General features: G+C 43.2%; 1 protein-coding gene across 6 annotated transcripts in view; it reads left to right on the top strand.

The window, feature by feature from the left end:
- Window positions 1–24387, top strand: part of SH2D4B (SH2 domain containing 4B) — a 277198-nt gene that overhangs the window by 102060 nt on the left and 150751 nt on the right. For 5 of the 6 annotated variants that reach the window (XM_088463103.1, XM_088463102.1, XM_088463106.1 and 2 more), the window contains 2 exons: window positions 15339–15498; window positions 17840–17987. In XM_088463103.1, coding sequence (XP_088319229.1) covers window positions 15339–15498; window positions 17840–17987 — 308 coding nt within the window. Of the gene's footprint in view, window positions 1–1652; window positions 1721–15338; window positions 15499–17839; window positions 17988–24387 lie in introns of those variants that run through there. The other variant, XM_088463104.1, reaches the window with a different exon arrangement.

Raw genomic sequence — 24387 nt, 5'->3', positions numbered from 1 at the left:
AAGGCCGTTTAAGGCAAATTGCGCCACTCGTGAACAATCAAATGGATAGGGTACAACAGCGGCAAAAACATTTATATGATGTGACCGCGGTTAATTGGTTTTTAAACCGGGAGACAAGGTGCTGGTTCTGGTACCCAACACTGAAAGCAAAATGTATGCACAGTGGCAAGGCCCTTATGAAGTTATAGAGGCAGTGGGACCTGTTAATTATAAGGTTGGACAGGAGGGTAGAAGGAAAGAAGTGCAAATCTACCATGTAAACCTGTTAAAACCATGGAAAGAGAGCACTGGTCAGCCCTCTTTGGTTGCCAAGAAAACCCCAAAATGTCAGGTACCCATTGAAGTTACCCTTAATCCCCACCAGAAATAGGAGGCAGCGAGTTTAGTAGCACGGCACCAAGATGTGTTCTCGGCCATTCCGGGAAAAAAAACAAATTATCCAGCATGGTATAATTATTCCTCTCGGGGTGGTAATAAAACAGAGGCCATATCGTATACCCGAGGCAAAGTGGGCAGCAGTTAAACAAGAAGTAGAGAAAATGCTGCGCCTAGGGGTCATAGAGTAATCAAATAGCAAATGAAATAATCCCATAGTTTTAATGCCTAAGCCTTCAGGTGCTTTAAGATTCTGCAATGATTTTCACAAATTAAATAAAATGTCACAGTTTGATTCCTATCCGATGCCCCGGGTGGATGAGCTGGTGGAGAATTTAGCAAACAGATAGTATCTCACCACCCTAGATTTGACAAAAGGGTATTGGCAGATTCCTTTAACTGAGGCTGCTAAGGCCAAAACAGCCTTCTCTACCCCAAAAGGTTTGTTTCAGTATAAAATGCTGCCGTTTGGTCAGCAAAGGGCACGGGCAACTTTCCAGAGGGCTATGAACAGGTTGCTGCGACCTCACAAGGAATATGCAGCTGCATATCTAGATGACCTAGTTATCTTTAGCCCCGACTGGGAGTCACACCTACCAAGAGTAGAAGCAGTGTTGAAATCTTTACGGGCACATGGGTTTACTGCTAATCCTGAGAAGTGTGCCATTGGAAAAGTGGAGGCAAAATATTTGGGATATATTGTAGGCAGAGGGCAGGTAAAACTTCAGCCCTGTAAGGTGGAGGCGGTCCTCACATGGCCTAAACCCAAATATAAATCCCAGCTCAGAACATTCCTTGGCCTTGTGGGTTACTACCGCAGATTCATTCGTGATTTCACCACTAGGGCAGCACCATTAACCGAGAGTCATAAAAAACAGTCCCCAGACAAGATCCTATGGTTTAGAGCAATAGAAACTGCATGGCAGGATTTAAGGCACACCTTGTGTGCAGAACCTGTTCTACAGGCTCCTAACTTTAAAAAGCAGTTTATATTGCAGACAGATACCTCAGGTATGGGATTGGGGGCAGTCATTTCCCAAGTAGTAGAAGGGGAAGAGAAACCCATCCTCTACCTTATCCAGAAATTGCTGCCCAGGGAGCGCAAGTATTCAACTGTGCAGCAAGAGTGCTTGGCAATTAAGTGGGCAGTAGACTTGTTAAAATATTATTTGTTGGGGCGGGAGTTTTTGTTTGTTACAAATCATGCACCTTTACAGTGGATGCACACGTACAAAGAAGTGAATGCTCGTGTAACCCGCTGGTTTTTGTCTTTGCAGCCATTTAAGTTTGAGCTGCAGCATCGTACAGGGAAACAATACCTCAATGTTGATGCCCTTTCCACAAGGTATGTTGGGACTGATCCTCCAAACAATCCTATGTTGAAGCTAGATGAGAAGGAGGAATAGGGTGAGGATTGCGAACTGTGGAAAATGGTTGCCTGAGAGCTTGCCTGAAAGTGTTTTAGCTTCACCAGGGTGGTTGAAGCTAAGGAGGGAGTGTGACAGGGTCAGCATAATTCCACATGAAGTAAGTAAATGTGGAATATCCAGATCTCCCAGGTTTGGCATAGCAAAGGCATTAGGATTGTGTTAAGTCCAGTTCTGGTGTTGCCTCAATCAATGCCTGGAAAGGCAGCTGATTACAGACACCTGTGGGAAGCTGTTTTGAGAACTGCAGAGGCACTATGAAAACTGAGCCCAGCTTATATGCCTGGGGGTGATTAGTGTTAGGTTTTCTGGACCTGTTACCACTGAAGAAATATTGCTGTATTGGAAGACAGTATGACAACTTGCCTGTGAAACTGTTATATCCTGTGTACCCATCTGTGGTGAGCAAGAAAATCTGCTGATGGATTTTACCCGGTCTATGTGATTCTTGTCACTATATATATATATATATATATATATATATACACACACACAGATGTGTCCTCATACACCTTTCCTTTTTTGCTTCATTTGTCACGAGATGCCAGCATGGCTAAGACGCTCCACAACGAGTAGCAATTGGATTTATCCCAAATCTTTTTTTTTTGCTGCAAAAGTATTCATATATGTATAGTATTCTCAGTTCTTCACTTTTTCCACATTTTGTTATGTTACAGCCTTATTCCAAAATGGAATAAATTCATTTTTGGCCTCAAAATTCTATACACAATACCCCGTAATGACAAGGTGTAAAAAGTATTTTTGAGATTTTTGCAAATTTAATACAAAAAAACAAATCAAAGAAATCACATGTACATAAGTATTCATAGCCTTTGCCATGAAGCTCAAAATTGAGCTCAGGTGCATCCTGTTTTCACTGATCATCCTTGAGATGTTCCTACAGCTCAATTGGGAGTCTACCTGTGGTAAATTTAGTTGTTTGGACATGATTTTGAAAGGCATACACCTGTCTATATAAGGTCCCACACTTGACAGTGCATGTCAGAGCACAAACCGAGTATGAAGTCCAAGGAATTGTATGTAGACCTCTGAGACAGGATTGTCTCAAGGCACAAATCTGGGGAAGGGTACAGAAAAACATCTGCTGCTTTTATCATCCCAATGAGCACTGTGGCCTCCATCATCCGTAAATGAAAGAAGTTCGGAACCGCCAGGACTCTTCCTAGAATTGGCCAGCCGTCTAAGCTGAGCAATCGTGGGAGAAGGGCCCTAGTCAGGGAGGTGACCAAGAACCCGATGGACACTCTGTCAGAGCTACAGCATTCCTCTGTGGAGAGAGGAGAACCTTCCAGAAGGACAACCATCTCTGCAGCAATCCACCAATCAGGCCTGTATGGTAGAGTGCCCAGACGGAAGCCACTCCTTAGTAAAAAGCACAGCTTTTCTAGCTGTTTTTCCAATAGATTAATTATAGGAGTAGGACCTGACTCAGGGAGGCAGTGTCTGAACTCGCTTCACATGTTACAATTTGAAATTGTTTCAGTAGTTTGCATAAAACAGAGTATGGAAATGTGGTGTAAGATTCCTGGTGCGAGTGAGCCCCCAGGTCCCGTGCGACTCTGCTAGTTTATTTTTCAAATCAAATTGTGTTTTAATCACAATGTTATATGACTAGAATGCACAACGAAACTGCACTGTTTAATTTGATATGCAATTGCATATCTGTGTGCAACTGAGTCTGTATATGATGCACAACAGAAAATGGTGTGGAAGAAAATTGTATACAGATTCAACCTCAGTCACACACACATATACAAGTGTTGCATATCAAATATTCATCAGTCTCCTGGTGCATCCTAGACTGATCACATTGCAACTAAGACTCATTTTCAGAAAAAAAATGTCACACTAGGAGACTCGCACATGACCTGGTGCTAAGAGTGTCTATTTGGCATGAAGCAGCAATAGTGCATGAGGATACATCTGTACTTGCGTTATCTGAAATTACAAATCCCGAGGAAAGTCTTACCCGCTATGCTTCTTAGTGAAGCCAGTGATACAGAGAGTAGCCTGCTTGTGAATGATCTGACATTGGGGTAGATGTATGAAACCCAGAAACGGTATCAGCACACGTTATGTGCGCTGATACCGCTTCTCCCCGATGTATGATCGGGGTCTGGGCGGTAAATGACAGGGGTGCTATGCGCCCCTGTCATTATTGGCGCTGCTATCTGGGCTATGTATGAACGGTCAGATCGTCTGACCGTTCGGCCGGCTGTAGCTGTCGTTATCGACAGCTACAGCCTGGCGTTAGCCTATCCCCACAGCAGGGACAGCGCTGTCCCTGCTGCGGTGGCTACCGGCTCCAGGGCTCCACGCGAGGATCTTGCGATACTTGCGAGATCCCGCGCATGCTCAGTGGAGCCGGCCGGGACAGAGACACAGCGCATCAGCACTAGGCTGTCCGCGCCCGGGGGCCTGGCTTACCTTCAATCGGAAAGCCGGGTGTCGGGCTCCCGGCCTAGGTCTAATGACAGGCATTGGGATTTCGATGACTGTCATTAGACACTTACTGGGATTAGACAGTTGGGAAGTCGGCGGTCAGAATTTCGGCCATCTGCTTCTCATCTGGGGGACCCTGGTATGCGCACAAGTGTCCTAGATGACCAATGATCATTTCACCAGCGGGCTTGTTCACAGTCAGGTACATATATACCTAATCTTCCTTTCTGCACTCTTATCAGCTTATGAGGATTTCCTCACCAAGGACAGCTTCTCTCCATATCCAAAAGCAGATGCAGCTTTAACTTCTGCATATACATTAAGAGGTCTCTCATTATTATCAAGTAGGAACCATTTCTGCTTATAGCAATCCGACTTCCAGCAGCCTATAGTCTGAATGTTCTGAACTGACAAGTCCACCACAGCTGAAGAAGTAGCAGTGCAAATACAAACCAAGTGGGTGCTGTGCTCAGAAGGAGAAAACAAAATACAGAATCCCTGAAAATGCAACCAAACTGAAAGCAAAGACACATCTCAATGCACTAGCAATGAGCCCCATACTGGAGGACACTCAGCCGAATAAACTGTGAGCAAAAACACCAAGCAAATCTGAGCGTTGTTACAAGCCTGAAAAGAAACTCTGCAACCACGCCCAAGCTGATTAGTATTTGAGCACTACAATTTACATAAAAAATGGCAGAACCCAACATCACATCCCAGAAAGGCAATGCAGAACCCACAGACTTGGAGGATGCCACATGTTCTCACAACCTAAAAGAGCCATGAAATGTCAGTGCAAATGCAAATCTAAAAAGGAACAAGAGGAAGCAACATTGGACAGCACATATATAAAGTGCAGTAAAATAGGGGAATCTGTCGCACCCTCGCCCAATTCTTGATAGCCTTCATCAGTAGGAAATCCTGGCTGCCCAAAGAGTTGGGTTAAATAAGAAATAACCAACAAACACCTGGCTACCACGCCCAAGAACAACCCCATAAATAATTATTCAAAATGAAAGACCACATGGAATACTGACCACTGTCGCCTCCAGAACCACAAGAAGCAACGTAATTATTCCAGCTGATCCAAGCCGCTCAGTAGTTCTTCTGTGTGCTGGGAGCAATGGCCACTGGGCAGATGTTTCCAATCTGGCCTGATAACCTGCCAGACATAATAAGGATTAGAGTCAATCAGTGGTACAGTCTGTTGAGCAAGGCCTTGCAAACTATCCAAACAGAATTGGTGATTCCTGGTACATGTCTGGCTTGAAAACCATGTTAAAGAAGAGACAATGCAGTATAACCTGGCAAAGGAGTTGAACAGCGGGTAGAGAGGATGACCACTGTCAGTTAATCGAATGGACCACACCCAATAATCAAATCCGAACACAATACTCAAATTGCGAAAAGGTTCACCCAATAACTCCTTCATGATCAGTAATAATTCCAAAAGCAGCAGATTTTTGGTCAGTCCCTTAACAATTGTGTCTGGGAGCCAAGGAGTGGCACACCACACTCCCTCCCATTAGGCCCCAAAACCTGATGCACCTGCCACATCAGTGAACAGGTGCAATTGCAAACTAGAGATCAGCGAAGACACCCAAAGTTTTGAGCCATTAAAGTGCTCCAAAAACTGAACCCAGAACAGTAGATCACACTTAGGGGTAAATTTACCAAATTGAGAGTTTTTAGAAGTGAGTTTTAAAAGAGATGTTGCCCAGGGCAACCAATCAGATTCTAGCTATTATTTTCTAGAAGGTGTTAGTTAAATGTTCAGTAGAATCTGTTTGGTTGCTATTGGCAACATCTGTTTTAAAACTCACTTAAAAAAACTCTCACTTTAGTAAATGTACCCTTTAATGTCAGCAGACAGCTGGATAAAATGATGAGGATGCCATATGCCGACAGTCCCACATTTAAGTTTTCGGCTGAAAATTCTTCCCATAGGGATGACCCTACAGACAAAATTCAGCAGGCCCAGAAGAATTGTGGTTGATGAAGGGTCAATTTTACCCATTGCACTAGCTATAGCCAAATAAAAGTATGCAACATTGTCCAGGGGGAGCCAGAAATAGCACATAACCATATTAATCTCTTTACCCAGGTAAGAAACCTTTAGTCTTATCCATAGCAACTGGGACACCAAAAAAGGCGAACAAGGCCTGAGCAGATAAAATAAGCAAAACGCAGCAAGGAATTGCTCCTGGCCCAGCAAAAAGAATGTCATCAAGGTAGTTAGCTACCATGCTTTACCCACCACTACACACCAATGATAAACATCCTAAAGCATTTGAAGCATTCACAAGAAGCAGAACAGGCCATAGGCATGCACTTATACACAGAGAACCCATCATCCAACTAGAAGCCCATAAAGTGAAAGGAGTCACAGTGAAGTCGGAGGAGATGGAAGCGTGATTCAACATTGATCATAGCCATAGCCATATGGGTGCACAGACCGAGAGCCACAACCAAAGACAAAGCTGAATCTTTCAAAGATCGCCATAGGTGGCATCATTGATCAAGAACCCAACTGGATAAGAAAGATGCTGTATCAGGTGGAATTTGCTCTGACACATCTTGGGGAATTACTTCCACCAGAGACAGGAGCAAGTCCAGGAGGGGAGGCTCCAGGAAAGGCCCAGGTGCACCTCTTTCATAACCTGCTTCTTTAACATATGTCAGGTGAAAAGTAGACATAAGGTTATGGGGTTGGAGTGCGTGGATGAGTACCGAAATGGGCAAATGGAAGCCATCCTTAAACCCATCATGCAGCAATGCAGTAGGTAAACATTTCAGGTACAGTAGAACACCAAAAGGAGGGGGGCTCAGCCATACCTTCATGTCCTTACAATCCAATATCTAACACATGAGGGCCATCATATTTATGGCAGAAGAGGTAATCAAAAACCCTCTACACCAGACCATGAAAAAAGTTGTGAATTAGATGGTCATTCTCCCTTGAGTTAGCATGCCTTAAAGACAATTATAGCATTGATATGTATCTTCACCCACACCCCCTTTCTCCAGCACTGCCTAAAGGCCTTCTTAATCTTAGCAGTAACTGTGAACATATTGACTGAAGGACCCTCACTAAAACTATCCCTATGAATATATTGAAGCATAGTAGTATTACCCAATGCAAAACATCACCCTGGCTCATTGTAATTTCTGAAGCATCTGCCATGGGCTTGTTTAGGAAAGGGCTGCAGGAACAGGAAGAGGAAGTTCTGACACAGAATGAGGAGGAACTTCAAGCAGACCTTGTACCAGTCCAAGTATGGCAAAATATACACATACTACAGGTGTGTGAGAGGCAATCGGGTGGTGAAGTAGTACTATCAGACAGCACCAAGGAAGAGGAAAAAGAAGTGCAAACCAGAATCAAAATCCCCTGTCTGGGCCTTCATAACAGCGCCAAATACATCGTCCAAGCCAAGCAAGTCAGCAGGAACACCAGACGGGCCAGAATGGGATGAAACTGTGAAAATAGAAAGGGGGAACTTGCAGCAACCCTAGAAACTGCAAGCAGTGGTAAAGCAGATGGCAAAATTAAGGGGCAAGGTGGCCAGAATTAGAGCAACAGTGATGGAAACTGACCGAGGATGAGGGCCTCATTCAACTTTCACAACAGGGTTCACTGTGGGTATAGATACTCCCATACTCTGTGCATATGGGTTCCAGGGCTCCTGGCTGTTACAGGTTAATCCTGGGGATCCAAAGGGGTTGGAGCTGAAACAGCATTGGCCCCCAGAGCACCTGGTTCAAAGGGGCTGCAAGACCATTAGGAGAAGCAAACACCTGCAAGGGTCCAGCCAACACTGGAACATTGGCAGCCGGGGCAAGACAAACCCCCTGAACAGGCACCAGCGGAGGAACAAAAATAATGCCCAACAGAGGGGACAAAGCTCCAGGCAGGCCACTGAGTCACACAATGGGGTTCCCGGCCATAACATAATCATCTGGAGCCATGAGGTGAGTGGCAGTGGGCAGGGGGAGGTAGAAGAGCTACCAGCTAGGTCAACCATGGCAGCAGTGCTCAACCTGCGTGACTAGGGAGAGTGCGCCCAGGCCTGCACATTGGGGGAATAGGCCTGTATGGCCAGAGCACCGCCATCTACAAAGTGGGATTAGGGAACATCTTGCAGACAGGGCTTGCAGACAAACTGTATAACCATACTGGTTTAAGGGGATGGGGGGCTTGGGGGCACAGTTCAAGGCAAACACACACACACACAATAGAAGGAAAAGGAGAGGAAGGAAGCAAGAAAGATGGAAAGGCATAAATTGAAACAAAGAAAGAGAATGAGGAGGAGTGAGATGGAAAAAGAGAGGAGAAATGCACAATCATGTATGTAGAGACACAGTAGAACAGTGAGTACTGAACACAGGGGGTCATTCAGACCCGCTCGCGAGCGCAGGATGCTCGCAAGCGGGTCAATGTTGCCCCACTGCGCAAGCGCACAATGGAGGGAGCTCCGTCGTGCGCATGCGCGAGACCCGGATAGCGACGGGCTCTCCGTCACTCCGGGTCTCGCAACAAAGGGGGCGTGCTGTCGATGTTGATTGACAGCACCACCCTTTGGTGGGCGTGCCGCAGGGGCGTGGCTGCCAGCCGAAGGTGTTTCCATGGGAACGCCTACCGTCTGAAGCCGGCCCCACTGACATCACTAGTGATGTCAGTGGGAGTGATTTTGGCTCTGATAGAGCCAAAATCACTCCAGGGCTTGCGGCAGTGAGACCCTACCGCAGGGTCTCCATCGCAAGACCGATGGTCGGGATGGTCTTGACCATCGCGACCATCATCATGGACGCTCGCATAAGCTGTGGGTGGTAACCCACAGCTATGCGAGCGTCCAGGAGGACGCTCCATTTTCATGGAGGAGGGCCCTGATCCAGAATGAGCGGTCTGGTCAGAGCGTTTCGGCTCTGAATCAGGCACACACAGTATTTCCCTGTTCAAACATCAGCAACAAAGAGGCCTGAGTTTCTGAGCAGAAGGCACTTATAAACACTGATACTTAACTCCACCTCCCCCTACAAACTGGCTAATCACACATCATTCATTGCAGCGTCAAAAGAGCAGTTAAATCAAACCTACAAGCCCAGACTCTACATCAGTGTTTAACCCTCAATCAGTCTGATTGGACTTCTGTCAGCAATCTCATCAAGACTCAATGTTTTTCTGCTACAACTGCTGAAAATACAAGCTAAGCAGCTGCATCTCTGTGAGTGTTATTGCTTAAACTTCTGCTGATTACTTCCTTAACAGCCATGTTTGGGTACTGCATTTTATCACACACTTTTATGTTCAATTAATAAAGGATAACAGAACAAGGTGATGAAATAGTCAAAAATGATATTCAAATATTGCATAATTAATTATTACAAATTTGTGAACAAAGCAATTCTCACAGTGGTCAACAAGTAGAGATGTGCACGGACTCCCATGTTTTGGTTATGCCAAAACCACCCTGTTTTGGTCCAGATGTGGCTTTAGATTTATTAAAAAATTACTCACTGACACATTTTAAAAGAGCCAAAGGTGGGGATAATTATTTCACTTGTGAATTTGTGTGGAGACCTGGAAAACAAGCACCGTTTGGGGTCCTGGGGACCTAGTTTGAGTACCTATGATGTAACTTGAACCTGTTTTTGTTCATACACTCTAGTGTTAACATAACATAAATAACATTAATTTCCATTCATTTTTGACCACCTCACAGCACATGAATGCAAGATCCAGTTTTTAAATCAGAGATCCGAATTGCGAGAAGACCCGAGTCAGGACTTTTATTAACATTTGCCTTTATTATATATATATATTATTCTAAGCATTAATTTCTTTTCTTCTAATCTTTTGTTTTGTACTTTTTTGGGACATCCTCACCTTTTCTCTTCGACAGAGTATTTTTTCTTCTTGTATTTGTCCTGTGCATTCCTGTTTGCCTTTTTACTTCTATACTTTTATTAATTGTTGATTGTCAATGTTTTGATGTTATTGGTTTTCAATATGAGGTGGTACAGTAGGTGATGAGTAAGTATGGGACATAACAGAAGATTGTAGAGAAAATAACATTGCAGATATTTTGGGAGGAGTCAGAGTTCATATCAAAGATTATATTCCAACATGATGACATCATTTTATAACTACATAACTATATACATATAGAAGTTTCAGCCAAATGGGAATTACAGTGCAGAATGGCATTCTATGAAATGACAAAGAAAAATTCTCACACTGTATTACCGAATTATCCCTGCTCCACCATGAAACTACATTTGCCCATCTCTAATGTGCTACATTAGCAGATATCCATGCTATGCTCTTAAAACAAAACCGTTGATAAACTGACTACTTTTAATGCCATGAGAATTACACTTTCAGAAGTCCCTTCACTTTTTGTTAAGACTTCTTGATTTTTTCGCCCCCAGGAAGCCTTGCCCTAGTGATAAAACCTCATAGTAATTGAAAACGTCAAAAAATGCTATTTCTTGATCCACTTTCTGTGGGACCTCAGAATTTTATTCTGAGGTCCTTTGAAGATCAATACAATTACTGGTGCATTCATAAACAATTAGTTATAAATTGACATCTCAGATGTGATTACTGACCCTAACTCTTAGGATCTGCAATAAAATGTTTACATCCACTAGTGGGAAATATAGCTGTGATTATGACAAATAGGCCCCTTCTACTTCATGACACAGTACATGGATGATGTAGTGCTGCTCCTTTTGTCACTAAGGTTACATTCAAGGTTAATGCTTCACTTCAGTGTGTCCTTTATTAACTTCTTAAAGGAAAAACGTAGTATATTAATTTCAGTGAGCTATAATTTTCCATAAAGTAATTAAATAGAACTATTAGATGCATGGTTGATCTCCGGTATGTAGGAGTTGTCATATATGGAAAGTTAAACCAGTAAAAAAAATATTCATGGCTATTAATGAGTTTGTAACACCATTGGTTAAAGATGGCTAAAGGTGCATACACACACAACAATTTAGTAAATGAACTATTTTAGTAAATTATTTTCGCTAATTTTTTCAAGTTAAATATTAACGAAAATCGTTTACTAAAATCGTTCATTTAATAAATGTAATGAACGATTTATATGAACTACAAACGATTTTTGCATATTCCCTTACTGAAAGTCGTTGAGTTGGTCAGTCTGACTGAACTACAAACGTGAACGCGCATGAACGATAATCGTTCATCATTTTAAATCACAAAGTGAAGGATTTTTTCAACGATTGAATGATAAACTATATCGTTATTGATAATAGTTGAAAAAATCGTTGTGTGTGTATGCACCGTATGTGTTTAAATTACAACAGCAAGTGATAATGTTTCAATTGAGCTCATCAAATCATATGTATAATTGAACATTATATGTGTAATTTTACTTCAGCTTTTAGATGCAAAGTTTCTTGTAGTGAAGTGTATAACATGGTTATGGACTAGGTGGAAAATGTGTGAGCTATCATTACAGATCTTTCATTAACCTAGCTGTATTTGAACCAGGATATTTAAATTCACTGTTGAAAGTCAAATCTGTTCCAGTGTTTCTTTAACTACAGATTCTGCCTGATCTATACCTAAGATTTTCATCAAGATTTTGGTAAAGTAGGTTTTCTATTGTGTGTTCAAAGGGCCTGATTCAGAGACGGACGCTCTGAACGAGCGCACGCTCTGAATCAGGGCCATTTTTTTTTTGTTCGGCCTACTGGCCGCTCGCATAGCTGTGAGTGACCACCAGGGGCAGATTGGGATGGAAAACCAGCCCGGGAAATTTCTGGAGGCAGCCCTTATGGGGGCAGGTCTGTTGTGGGGGCAGGGTCTGTGGAGGAGGGCTGGATACTCCCTACTCTTGGGGCCCGGAGGGGCTTTTGTAAGCCACTGATGGGAGAAGGGTCAGCAACATAAAATCTTGGTGATTGATACACCATCCATCCCTCTGCACTAGGTACAAGCCAGTGAGTTTTTTTTCTTACCTATATGGCGGGTTCTCTGCAATGGGGAGCATCTGAAGAATTTGAGCCTCACTGGGCAGCATCTTCTGCCGGTATTCACTATTCAAGATAACACTGTCTGGAAGATGGCTTTTTACGTAGAAATTTAACCAAGGTCATCATCATAACCAGATAATGTTGAGTAACAGCAGTTTTTGTGCAGGGCAAAATATGAATTTCCCTGATCAAACAATTTCTGTGTCTTTCCAGGCCCCCGTGTTACTCCAGACCCCTTTACGTCTCTCTATCCTCAGGCCCCCCTGTGGTTCTCCAGGCCATTTTTGGTTCTCCAGGCTCCCTGTGAATCTCCATCTCCGGGCCTCCATGTCTCTTTCCAGGACCCCCTCCATCTCTCCATAGCAAAGCCCACCTGTAACTTTCAGCCTCATTCCCTCAGTCCCATTGTGTCTCAGCCTCATTCCCAAGATCCAGTGTGTCTCTCAACCACATTATCTCAGACCCAGTGTGTCTCTCATTCCCCCACCCCAGCCTGTGTCTCAGCCCGTGTGTGTCAGCCTCATTCCTCCCAGCCCCAGTGTGTGTTTCACCTCCATTCCCCATCCACAGTGTGTGTCTCAGCCCCAGTGTGTGTCAGCCTTATTTCCCACAGCCTCAATGTGTGTCAGCCTTATTCCCCACAGCCCCAGTGTGTGTCAGCGCCATGTCCCCCAGCCCCAGTGTGTGTCAGCACCATGTCCCCCAGCCCCAGTGTGTGTCAGCCTCCATGTCCCCCAGCCCCAGTGTGTGTCTCGGCCCTAGTGTGTGTCAGCACAATGTCCCCCAGCCCCAGTGTGTGTCAGCATTATTACCCACAGCCCTAGGTGTGTCAGCACCATGTCCCCCAGCCCCAGTGTGTGTCAGCCTCCATGTCCCCCAGCCCCAGTATGTGTCTCGGCCCTAGTGTTTGTTAGCGCCATGTCCCCCAGCCCCAGTGTGTATCAGCACCATGTCCCCCAGCCCCACTGTGTGTCAGCGCCATGTCCCCAGCCCCAGTGTGTGTCTCAAACCCATTCCCCAGCTCCCAAATGTATGTTAGCCTCATTCCTCCAGCACCTGTGTGCCCCAGGCCTGTGTCCCAGCTCCTGTGTGCCCTAGCCCCAATGTGCGCAGCCTCATTCCCCCCAGCACCTGTGTGCCCAGCCCCCAGGCCTGTGTCCTAGCTCCTGTGTTCCCCAGCCCCAATGTGTGCAGCCTCATTCCCCTCAGCACCTGTGGGTCTCAGCCAGGCCCGTGTGTCAGTTACACTCATTCCCCCCTCCCCTAGTGTTTGCCTGATCCTAAACCACACACCCCCATGCCTATCCCCCCTCAGCTGCCGCCGCCCCCGCCGCACCAGACTCTTACCTGCAGCTGCTCTTGTTGGCTGCCCACTGCAGCGCTGCTTCTCTTGGCCACGGCACTGTGCACTGCTGCTGTCCTGGACGTGTGGAGTCTGGCCCGGGCACAGAGGAGCCGGATGGAGGCGGAGCCATCAGTGGTGACTGACAGGCTCCACAATGGCTTGTGGGAGGACCTGCTGTGGCTGTGCAGCGGCTCTCCCATCAGGCTTTTATTTTTATACCAGTAGCTGCGTAGAGCTGCCCAATTGGAGGTGTCAGCTGATTGTTGCATTCTGTGCGTGAGCATACAACACAGTGCGCAAACTAGCTATTGCAATCTGGACAGCAATTGCAGTGACTACGCAGACCCATCGCAGAGTGATTGACAGAAGTGCAGTTTGTGGGTGGTGTCAGGGGAACGAAGGCGTGCCAGTGCATTTCAACACCATTGCAGGGGCGTGCATAAATTATCCACTGCTATGGCCTACACAGCCAGAGGTCTCATAACATACGTGGTTGTTAGCAATTTCTGAGTAAGGTCAGAGCTTGTGCAAGTGTGCGTAAGGCTGTGATGGTACTCTTTTGTACTGATGGTTTTGCAGTCTTGCTTAACATTACGGATGTGTGATAGGTAAGGTGGGTATCGTTATGTTATGCTGCGAGGGCATTGCGAGCACAATGGATTAGCATACTATTGCAGTTGAACTACGTGCGTAATCGCTATTGCATATGCAGTTGCATATGGTAGTGTATCAGTCCCTTTACCCACTACATTTAGGATTGTCCTTTTTACCTTGAGTAGCACTCCAGTGTATGTCCTATATTTATGACTTGAGAGCAGATATCTATAACATTATACATAGAAAGATAGATACAGTAGATAGATATACTGTAACTGTAGAGCATATTCTACTTTAATGCTAATTCCCATATTTGAACATAGAACACAGAACATAGGGCCTGATTCAGACCCACTCGCGAGCGGCTGTCCGCTCGCAAGTGGGTCGATGTTATGGACAGAGCATGCGCATGACGGAGGGAGCTCCGTCGTGCGCATGCGCCAGACGCGACGAGCGAAGCAAAGTCCTTCGCTCGTTGTGTCCGATCAAAGGGGGTGTGCTGTCAATGTTGATTGACAGCACGCCCCCTTTGGTGGGCGTGCCTCCCTGACGGGGGCGTTCCCACGGGAACGCCTCCCGTCAGAAGCCGGCCCACTGACATCACTAGTGATGTCAGTGGGAGTGATTTTGGCTCTGATAGAGCCAAAATCACTCCGGAGCTTGCGGTTGAAAACCTCAACCGCAGGCTACGGCTCGCAATTTCGATGGTCGCGATGGTCTCGACCATCGCGGCCATCACAATGCGCGCTCGTATAGCCTGTGGGTGGTGACCCACAGCTATACGAGCGTCCAGGAGGACGCTCCATGAAAATGGAGCCCGGCCCTCATTCAGAGCGTGCGCTCTGCTCAGAGCGTACGGCTCTGAATGAGGGCCATAGTTTCTTCTAATTTGTAATAATAAGAGTCAGATAGCCTAGCACACTTTTAGCAACTTTTATTTACAGTGTGAAATTATCTTTTTAAACATTCATTTTAACTCCTATATGAACATTTATAGGTTCATGTAGCAACATATTCCCAATTTGTCTTGGAATATTTACCTTTTCTAAATCTAAAGGTTTTTTTTATTGTTTTTTGCCTTTGTGAATTTATGTATTTATATTTGATTGTACTTTTCCCAGATAACTCAAAACACATACAGTGGCTACAGGGTGCTGATGGAGAATTATGGGTCTGGATCATGGGAGAAGCCCAGGGAGATAAGCCATATGAGCAAATTTCTGAGGAGCTCATGGCAGAGAGTGCCAGACAGCAAGCTCAGAAGGAGGCGGAGGAACAATGGTGAGTTATCACTTACTGTATTTCCTATAAATATAGCCCAATAATTGACATGCAAATACTGTACATCTCTTCCGCATTTGTATACATTAGTATGGTGGCGTGCATCAAGGTTCCTTTTCAGCCATGATTGACGGTGTGGAGCTGTGAGATATATATATATATATATATATATATATATATAGCGGGGAGTAATATGAGCTCCTAAATGTGTTAGGGGTGTTCACCCGGCCACTTTTCGTGTTTTGGATCTGGATCTTTCTTCATGTTTTGGATCTGGATCTTTCTTCGTGTTTTGGATCTGGATTGGTTTTGCCAAAACCACCCGTCTGTGTTTTGGGTTCTGGGTTTTGTGTTTTTGATCTGGATTTTTCTGGAAAAAAGCGTAAAAACCGCTAGAATCACAGAATTTTTTTTTGTTTGTTCCTACGCTATTAATAACCTCAATAACATTAATTTCAACTCATTTCCAGTGTATTCTGAACACCTTACACCTCACAATATTGTGTTTAGGAAAAAAGGTTGCACCGAGGTAGCTGGATGACTATGCTAAGAGACACAAGTGGGCGGCACAAACACATGGCCCACATAGGAGTGGCACTGCAGTGGCAGATAGGATGGCAGTTTGAAAAACTAGGCCCCAAACTGTACATAATGCAAAGAAAAAAAAAAATAAGGCGATACATCTACCCAGTGGGCTGTCACAGTCATATAGTCCTTAGTCTGTCCTGTGTCACTTGTTCACATGTCCGTGGTTAAGTGGACATTGGGTACAAATGCAGTTTTTAGGACACAGAGGACACTTTTTCTGATGTCTCTGTACATTCTCGGTATCGCCTGCCTAGTGAAGTGGGTGGAATCTAGATGGGATTTGATACCGGGGACACACTACCTCCATCAATTGTCTAAATCCCACTGCACTAATGGCGGATACCGGACGCACGTCTAACACCAACATAGCTGTCAATGCCCAGTTATCTGCTTTGCTTCAGGATGACTGCTGTCGTACTTCATCCTCCTGAGGGTCAATTGCTTAGTAAAAGAAGTAGTGGTGTTCCTACTTCCTCTCTGGGATGATGAACGACTCCCAGCAGCAGCGGCAGCAGTAGGCGTAGCAATGCAGGATCCTCCTGAGGAATCCCGGATAGGAGAGTCAGTTATGCCAGTGACATGGCCTGCATGACTACTTCCGATCCTGACTGAGGAGGAAATTGACGAGGAGGGAGTTGACGGCGTGGTTTGCAGACGCTTGGATACAACAGGACAAAGGGATTTAGGTGTCCCTGGACTGCTTACGGTCTAAGCCACAGTTTCTGAACTTGACAGTAACTTTTTATGAATGTGCTGCAGGTGAAGTATAAGGGAAGATGTTCCTAGGTGGTTAATGTCCCTACCCCTTCTTATTCCACCTCTACATATGGTACATATGGCAAGACAGTTGTTGTCCGGATTTGGATAGAAATATTTCCAGACCAAAGAGGTGGAATGTTTGGTCTTCTGCCCAGGCATGACCGTGATGGGCTTTTTCATCCCACGGACAACAACTGTCTAACTGTCTCCCCCGGTGCCTGATTTAAACAAACCACCTCACCATCAAAATCCAGCGCCAGTTACACCAATATCCTCATCCTGTTGTACTTCAACAGTGACAATTTGAATATCAGCAAGTGGGCTGTGGGTGCTCCTTCCAGCACTTGCAGAGGGCGTGCAAATGGTGGAAGGAGCCACCTCTTCCCATCCAGTGCTGGGAAGGTCAGGCATCGCAACCGTCGCCACACTTGGACTCTCCTTGGGGATTTGTGATATCTTCTTAGAATTCAAAAGCACAGTTCTTTGCTGTGCTTTTGCCAGCTTAACTCATTTGATTTCTGTAGCGGGAGGAGGGCTTCCATCGTCATGTGAAGCTGAACCACTAGCCATGAACATATGGGAGGACCTTAGCCGTTCCTTGCCACTCCGTGTCGTAAATGGCATATTGGCAAGTTTACATTTCTTCTCAGATGATTTAAATTTATTTTGTAAGGTCATTTGGATGAACTTTGCATTTGGGATTTTATATGTCCTCTACTATGACATTGGGCATCGGCCTTGGCACACAACGTTGATGGCATTTCATCGTCTATGTCATGACTAGTGGCAGCAGCTTCAGCACTAGGAGGAAGTGGTTCTTGATCTTTCCCTATTTTATTTTTATCGGACAAATTTTTGTCCTCCATTTATGTGATATTGATGCACGCTATCAATGCATTTCATTAAACTGTAGCATTGCTACATGAAATAATAAAGCTGCAAAATACTCTTGGCCTTATTGTTTATATAATTTATATACTGTAATTTGACAAAGGAAACAGAAAGAAGCAGAAATCGAGAAAAAGTTTCGAGATGCTATGGCCAAAGAAAAAGCCAGGATAGTGGCTGAAAAATGGAAGGTAGAAATTGAAGATCGGAAAGCTGCAAAACTTTTAGAAAATAAGTTCCAGGAAGAATTAAAGGTACAAAATATTTATTGTGTAATGTCACATGCAATGTATTATTGTAATATTCTCACAAATCTGCTTTAATAGAACAAAAGGAAGAATAGATTTTTTAAATCCTGCATAATTTTTGCAAGAGAAAGAATATTCCTACTTAGTTGAAATACGCAATTATGTCTTTACAATCTTCTATTTATACCATTATTTGCTAAATGCCAAAGCTCCATAGTTGAATATATTTACATTGAATGCTGTGTACAGTAGGACGACTGCACCATTTGCTCTTTGGAAAGGCAGTATAAATGACAGTAGTAACACATTGTATATGAGCTGTCCCTTGACCTATGGTAAACACATTTAAATGACATTGGGTCTGATTCAGCATGGATCGCAATTGCAACAGCATACGCAGATCGCCCAATGGAGTGTACTGTGCATGCTTACGCCTTGCAGTGCACATGTGCAGGTTAGCATTGCAATCGCACTGCGATCACACACGCAGATAAAAAGCCATTGCAGATTGAGTGACGAGATGTCAGTGTTTGGGGTTGTGACGGGAGAGTGGTTGGAGAAATGCAGGAGTGCCTGTCCATTTGAACGCTGTTGCATGGGAGTGCATAAATTAGCCACTGCGACGGTATACTGCGTGCGACGAGACTTGCAATTTCTGAGACAGGGCAGACCTGCTGTAATTCTGCATGAGGGTCCCATGTAACAGATGTATACGCAGGACTATAAGGTCTTAAAGATGTGAGAAAGCGGTAGTGGACATCTCTATGCTGGCTGAGTGGTTGCAAACAGCCTATTTTTGCAGCAGATCTGAGTGCGTAATCGCAACTGCGATCGCAATAGCAATCCATGCTGAATCAGCCCCACCGACCAATCGATGCTCCACACTGTGACCTGCTGTGATATATCTAGAATTCTGGATTTAACACTCTCTAAAATGAGAACTAATTTGCTTACTGCATATAGTTTTTCACAGTGAACAGAGGGGAACCTACATTCTTAATTAAAATTCTACTGTAGATGTCAACATATTGCAGTAATTATTTCTGCAAGTCTTGAATAAAAAAGTTACACATTTAAGATACTATAGTTTAATGTCTTGTATGATTTGTATCTCTATTAACAGACTGTATGTGCAAATATTCTCTAATAATAAGAGTAACTGTAAGTAGAATCTTTTGTTTAAAGGGTATACATTGAAGAATGTTTAAAATAGTGGTTTGCCTCTAATTGCAATTGGTCTGTGACAATTTGAAAAACACACATCTCGCTTTGTACCTGTTTAAATCTAATTGCTGTGCGTTTAAAGTTGTAGCCCAGGGCCTCTAATACACTTTGGTATTTCATGGTGTTTGCAATGCGAATAAGATGCAAAATTTAAAGAAAAAGACGGAATTATATGCCTCTGGCAGCGGTTAAGTTGCGCCGGACATTTTACCCCTGATGGCATATTGAGGCTAGTTGTACGAGGACACATCTGTATAAATACACCAGTATCTTTTTTTCTTACATAATATTTTAAATAAAATACATTTTTGATAATTCAGTTTTGCTTGTGAATCTCTAAAAGTAATATACAGCCACTCATGCCATATATGAAACTGAACACTGTAAACTTTTTAAATTTAAACTTTTTTGTTTGGCAATAATTGATGTGTTTTTCTTTTCTGGTTATTGTTAGATATGGTCTTATTTTGTAAATCATTTCAATAGTTCTTTATATTTTACATTTTGTAGCTGCTAAAATCTGTAATGCTCTGGAAACAATTCCCAGAGCAATGTGCCTTCATTAACGATTCAAAGGCTTGAATTATATGCAGAACACTTCACAAGCGTGCTTTAACCGTGCTAAAATATTTAACACTCCACAAATCTCCCCCCTAAAATGATGAGTGGACCATATTTAAAGTCTTGAAATTGTAGTTAAAAAAAAAAATGTCAAGTCCATTAAAGAGCTTTTACTTTACCAGACTTATGCAAATAACTTCACTATCACCCAAATGAAAACTATTTGTTTCACTTTAGTAGTTATAATAACTGTCTTTGACAATTTGATCTCAAAATTCTTTCACTCCTAGAGGAGATTAAGGAGTCTATTTATCAAGACAGATTCTGCATAATGTTTTGTATCCCGGCTATGTTACAACAGTCTGATGCAGGAGATTTCACACATACAGGGGTATTCAATATGAAACGAAAACTTCGCCGTCTATGCGGGTCGAAGTTTTCGCCACACATCGGAGCTTTTGCTGGCGAAAAAGTATTGGGCGTGCCCCCGATTATACCCGTATTCAATATGAAATCGTCGAAAACGGCACCCTGCGAAAGTGAAATCAGCAAAAACTTCGCTGATTTTTTGGGGAAATGACCCTAACACCCCTAAAAAGATGCTCTGACATGGGGGATCACTGTGGATACCCCCGATTAGCCCTGCTGAAGGTTTTTGGGGTCTTTAAACGGGCTCAATAGCTGCTATTTTGGGGATTTAGGAAGGTGGTGAAGAATAGTATTTTGAACTTTTTTTTGCAGAAAATAAGCAGTCCCAGCAAATTTGGGGTACTTGAAAATGTGGGTGAGCATATTTAAAAGTTGTTAAATTGGAATTTTAAAAAACGTGAAAAATCCACCTGCTGCAAACACCTGCAATGAAAAAAACACCTGGGGCATACTCGGGGATCCCTCTAGATTGTAGTTCGCTAGTTTTTAACTTTGTTCCCCCCATTTTTTTTTCAAAACCCCAAAATGAAAGTGCTTTTTTTGGGGTCCACTGAGGTATTTTTCTTGGTGATACTTTTACGCAGGGTCGAATGCAATATACTTTTCGCACCGGTGAAAAGTTTTCAAATTGAATACGGTGTAAAAGTAAAACCGGCAAAAATTACGTCATCCGAGCGAAAACCTCGCAGAAACTGCGTTTTCGCTCCATATTGAATACCCCTAAAAGGCTAACTAATTAATGTCAATGGGGAGCGCAGTTCTAACCCCTTTTTACCAAATTCTGTAAACTGCTTTATGCCTCATAGGAGAGGGATCTTACACACCATGTGTGTGCGAATGGTGCAAGGCCGAGAGGACTGCTTCATCTCTGTCCCATGGCACTTGTTTTGGTTTGTAAGATGCCTGGAAGGAGACACTGCAGCCTGTAGAGCTGCTGAAACTCAGCTTCCTGATCTATGCAGCGGCCTTCCCCGTAACATTACTGCTATGGCTCTGATTGCAATTTGCAATTACATTTCCTTAGAATTGTATTCACTATTCTTTGTATCATTACAGAGAACCAGCACATAAGTTAACACAACTGGTTTGCATGTGGTGATGGTCTATACAGAGAAGATATTGCACGAGCTATAGGAGTGTACTCTGTTATGTAATACACTCTTTTTTGATGCCAAAAGAAACAAGTTAGAAGCATAGAGCCAGATATTGCACACCATGGCCCCTCTTCTCGAAATCTCCCACTCTGTCCCTACTTTTTGTCTTTCCTAACGCCTCTCTTTCTGCCACTATTGCAAAACACTCTAATTTCACACTGAGGTTTAGCCAAAGAGTAACTTGCTAATTACTCTAGTTAGGTATTTTGCCTTGGAGTCATTAAGGAGTCATGGCTGCACTCTGTATTATTTTATTACTTTAAAAACACATCAATGATCATTGCAGTTTACTTGTTTAAGAATAATCACCATAAATGTACTGTATTGGGGCCTATTTTCTGCTATCCAATTTTCTGCTGTGATTGCTGAACATCTTAAATGCATTATTTGCTATGTGAAATAGTTATAGTCACTTATATTTAGAACAGTTGTAATCCGTACAACACATACACCTCATTGAGTCAGACGCACGTTGATGTCGAACTAAGTTGAGCAATTTTTTTCTTCTGCGCATGCATCTAAATCACACGGCGCATGCCTCCACTGTCCATGCACACAGAGTATCAGTTGTGATTGATGCACACCAGCTCAGAAATGTCTTGAAAATGTATTGGGTATTCCTGAGTTGCGAATGGGAGGTATCTATAGTGTGTTATGGGAGTGTCACAGGCGTTTTGTTGAAGTGGTTGCAAACTCAGGCGCTTTTTTGTTCACACTCCATACTCTGAGGAACAAGTTGCACCTTGCATGGAGTTTGTGTAAGCTTTGATTGTATGACCGATGGTGGCATCTAAAAATGCACTAAAGTGGTATTTGAGTATCTAAAGATGCTCAAAGTGGTTGACTTAGTCCTTGCACATTACGGTGCATGGTTGTTCGCCAGGGAAGGACCTGTTGCGGCTATTGCATAAAGTTGCAAATGGAAAACCAGCAAGACCCACACCCTAATGCTTGTAACCCACTGGTTTTATTAAAAAAAAGTACTCATTTTGAACAACACATGGAAAAGTCCTAGTTACACACCAAGGAATATATTTACTAAAGTGGTGTTTTTTAGAACTGGAGATGTTGCTCATAGCAACCAATCACATCTCCACTTCTAAAAAGCCGCCAGTCCATGTGATATGCAGGGTCTCTTGTCTGGGAGGGTAGGCGCTGGTGGTTGGCTGGTATGCAATGTGGTGAATCGGGGCATTGTGACACAGTGGTTGATGACGTGATTCAACACAAGTCATCTAGCCCCAGACGTTCCACTTAACAGTTAAATGGGCAGCAACTGGAAGCTGATCTATTCTCCTGTAAAAATTCAAATGTCTTTGGGACATTCCGGACGAATAGGCAAGTATGAGCGTCACTGGTGCTTTCTTAACATCCGTGGTTTACCAAGCTATTCATTAGCCTGAAATTAGAATTTTCGGAAAACTTAAACTAAAAATAGTAATACTAAACCATATGATAATAATATACATTTACATGAATAATTCAGGTTGCCTCCATGCATGTCCTTTTTATGAATAATAATACATTTGTCTTCCAGCAGAACAAGGAAAAGAAAAACAAAGGATTTAATGAGGCATAAAAAAGAAAAGAAACCACAACATATGTCAGAAACAATATTACATGAGTAAAATGAGACAGTGATGATAATTGATGTATTGTATTAGCAAGACATTTATTTACCATAACCATGCCTGTTCCTCCTTATCTGCTCAAGTAAAGGTGCACTTACCATTCGAACTTCATTGCTTACATTATGGTTTTTCATAATTAAGTGATTTGCCGAGTTGTTTTGTTCTGAGCCAAACTGCAGTCTGCCCAGCCCTGCTTTAGCAGCTCCTGCACGTCCCGTCTTGTACAGTTGCTCAGAAATTGAAAGCTTGCTGCAGCAGATCAATTAGATTTGCAATTCTCAAAGTGAAGCATGGTCAATTTTCCTCTATGCCAATATTAACCCCAACATCAATACTACTTTTCCAACTTGCACGTATGTGAAGCCTGGAGAAACAAATTTTTCTCCTGTCATTGTCTCATAAAAAAGGGTTGTTTATGTTTCAGTCCAAAACCCAGTTTTATGGGCATTGCATTCAGGATCAATTTGATTTAAGCTCTGTACATTCACCAGTCGGCATCTTTACTGAAGGCTTTTAGTTACAAAACTATAACAAAATTAGGTCACACGAGAAAACACTATATTGATCTGTATAAATAAATGAAAAAAAGGGATTTGTTGAACCTTTATGTATTTGTTTACTTGTAGGCAGCATGATGTGTATACGATTGCTATTATATATTGATTATTGCCAAAAGGAAGCCATTTTCAAGTATCCACATTCTCATTTTAATCCTCATATAGAACAAAGTACCTCCCAATGTCCTAATCTGTTATGAGCTGCTGTTATTGTTGTTATTATTATTATTATTATTATTATTATTATTATTAATTGTGACTTGATAATTATGCAAACAATGTTCTAGTCATCAGACCTTGTATCACTTTTGTTGCTCAAATCACCTTTACAGTAAAGGGGATTACCATTGGGTCTTCCATACCACCTACATGTACATGTTACAGTGTTAACAATCAAAAAATACACCCTGTTATCTCTAGTGCCAGGGTCCACAGTCCATGCACCAGACACAGTGACTGTTGCTTCATCTTCACCACCACCCTGCACACTCTGCTTCCTAGCAGTGGGAGCACAGGTTCTCTTTTGACTTGTAGTGATGTATGCTGATATTAAGGTTGGCAATTTTTAATTGAACTGTTTAAACCCCATTCTATGCATTATTCATTGCCAGACTGTGAGGTGCTAATGTGGATCTCATTCCAGGTGCTGCTGTAGCTTCTCCTTGTTGTTTATGGTACTTTTTGCCTCCAGTTTGTTCCTGGCATTGTCTATGCTTCCTCATCTGGTACTTTGCCTCAAGGCTTCTGGTTCTGATCTCAGCTTGACTTGGTCTCAACCCTTTGGGTCTGTTCAGATTTCTTGACTCCCCTGCCTTCAGTCAGATCTTTTCCACCATACACCAGCTCGCTA

Source organism: Taudactylus pleione, unplaced genomic scaffold (assembly GCF_031769625.1).
Source record: "Taudactylus pleione unplaced genomic scaffold, aTauple2 ptg001314l, whole genome shotgun sequence".
Classification (NCBI taxonomy): Eukaryota; Metazoa; Chordata; class Amphibia; order Anura; family Myobatrachidae; genus Taudactylus; species Taudactylus pleione.
The sequence above is the reverse complement of the archived record's forward strand: the minus strand, read 5'-3'. Positions and strand labels throughout refer to the sequence as shown.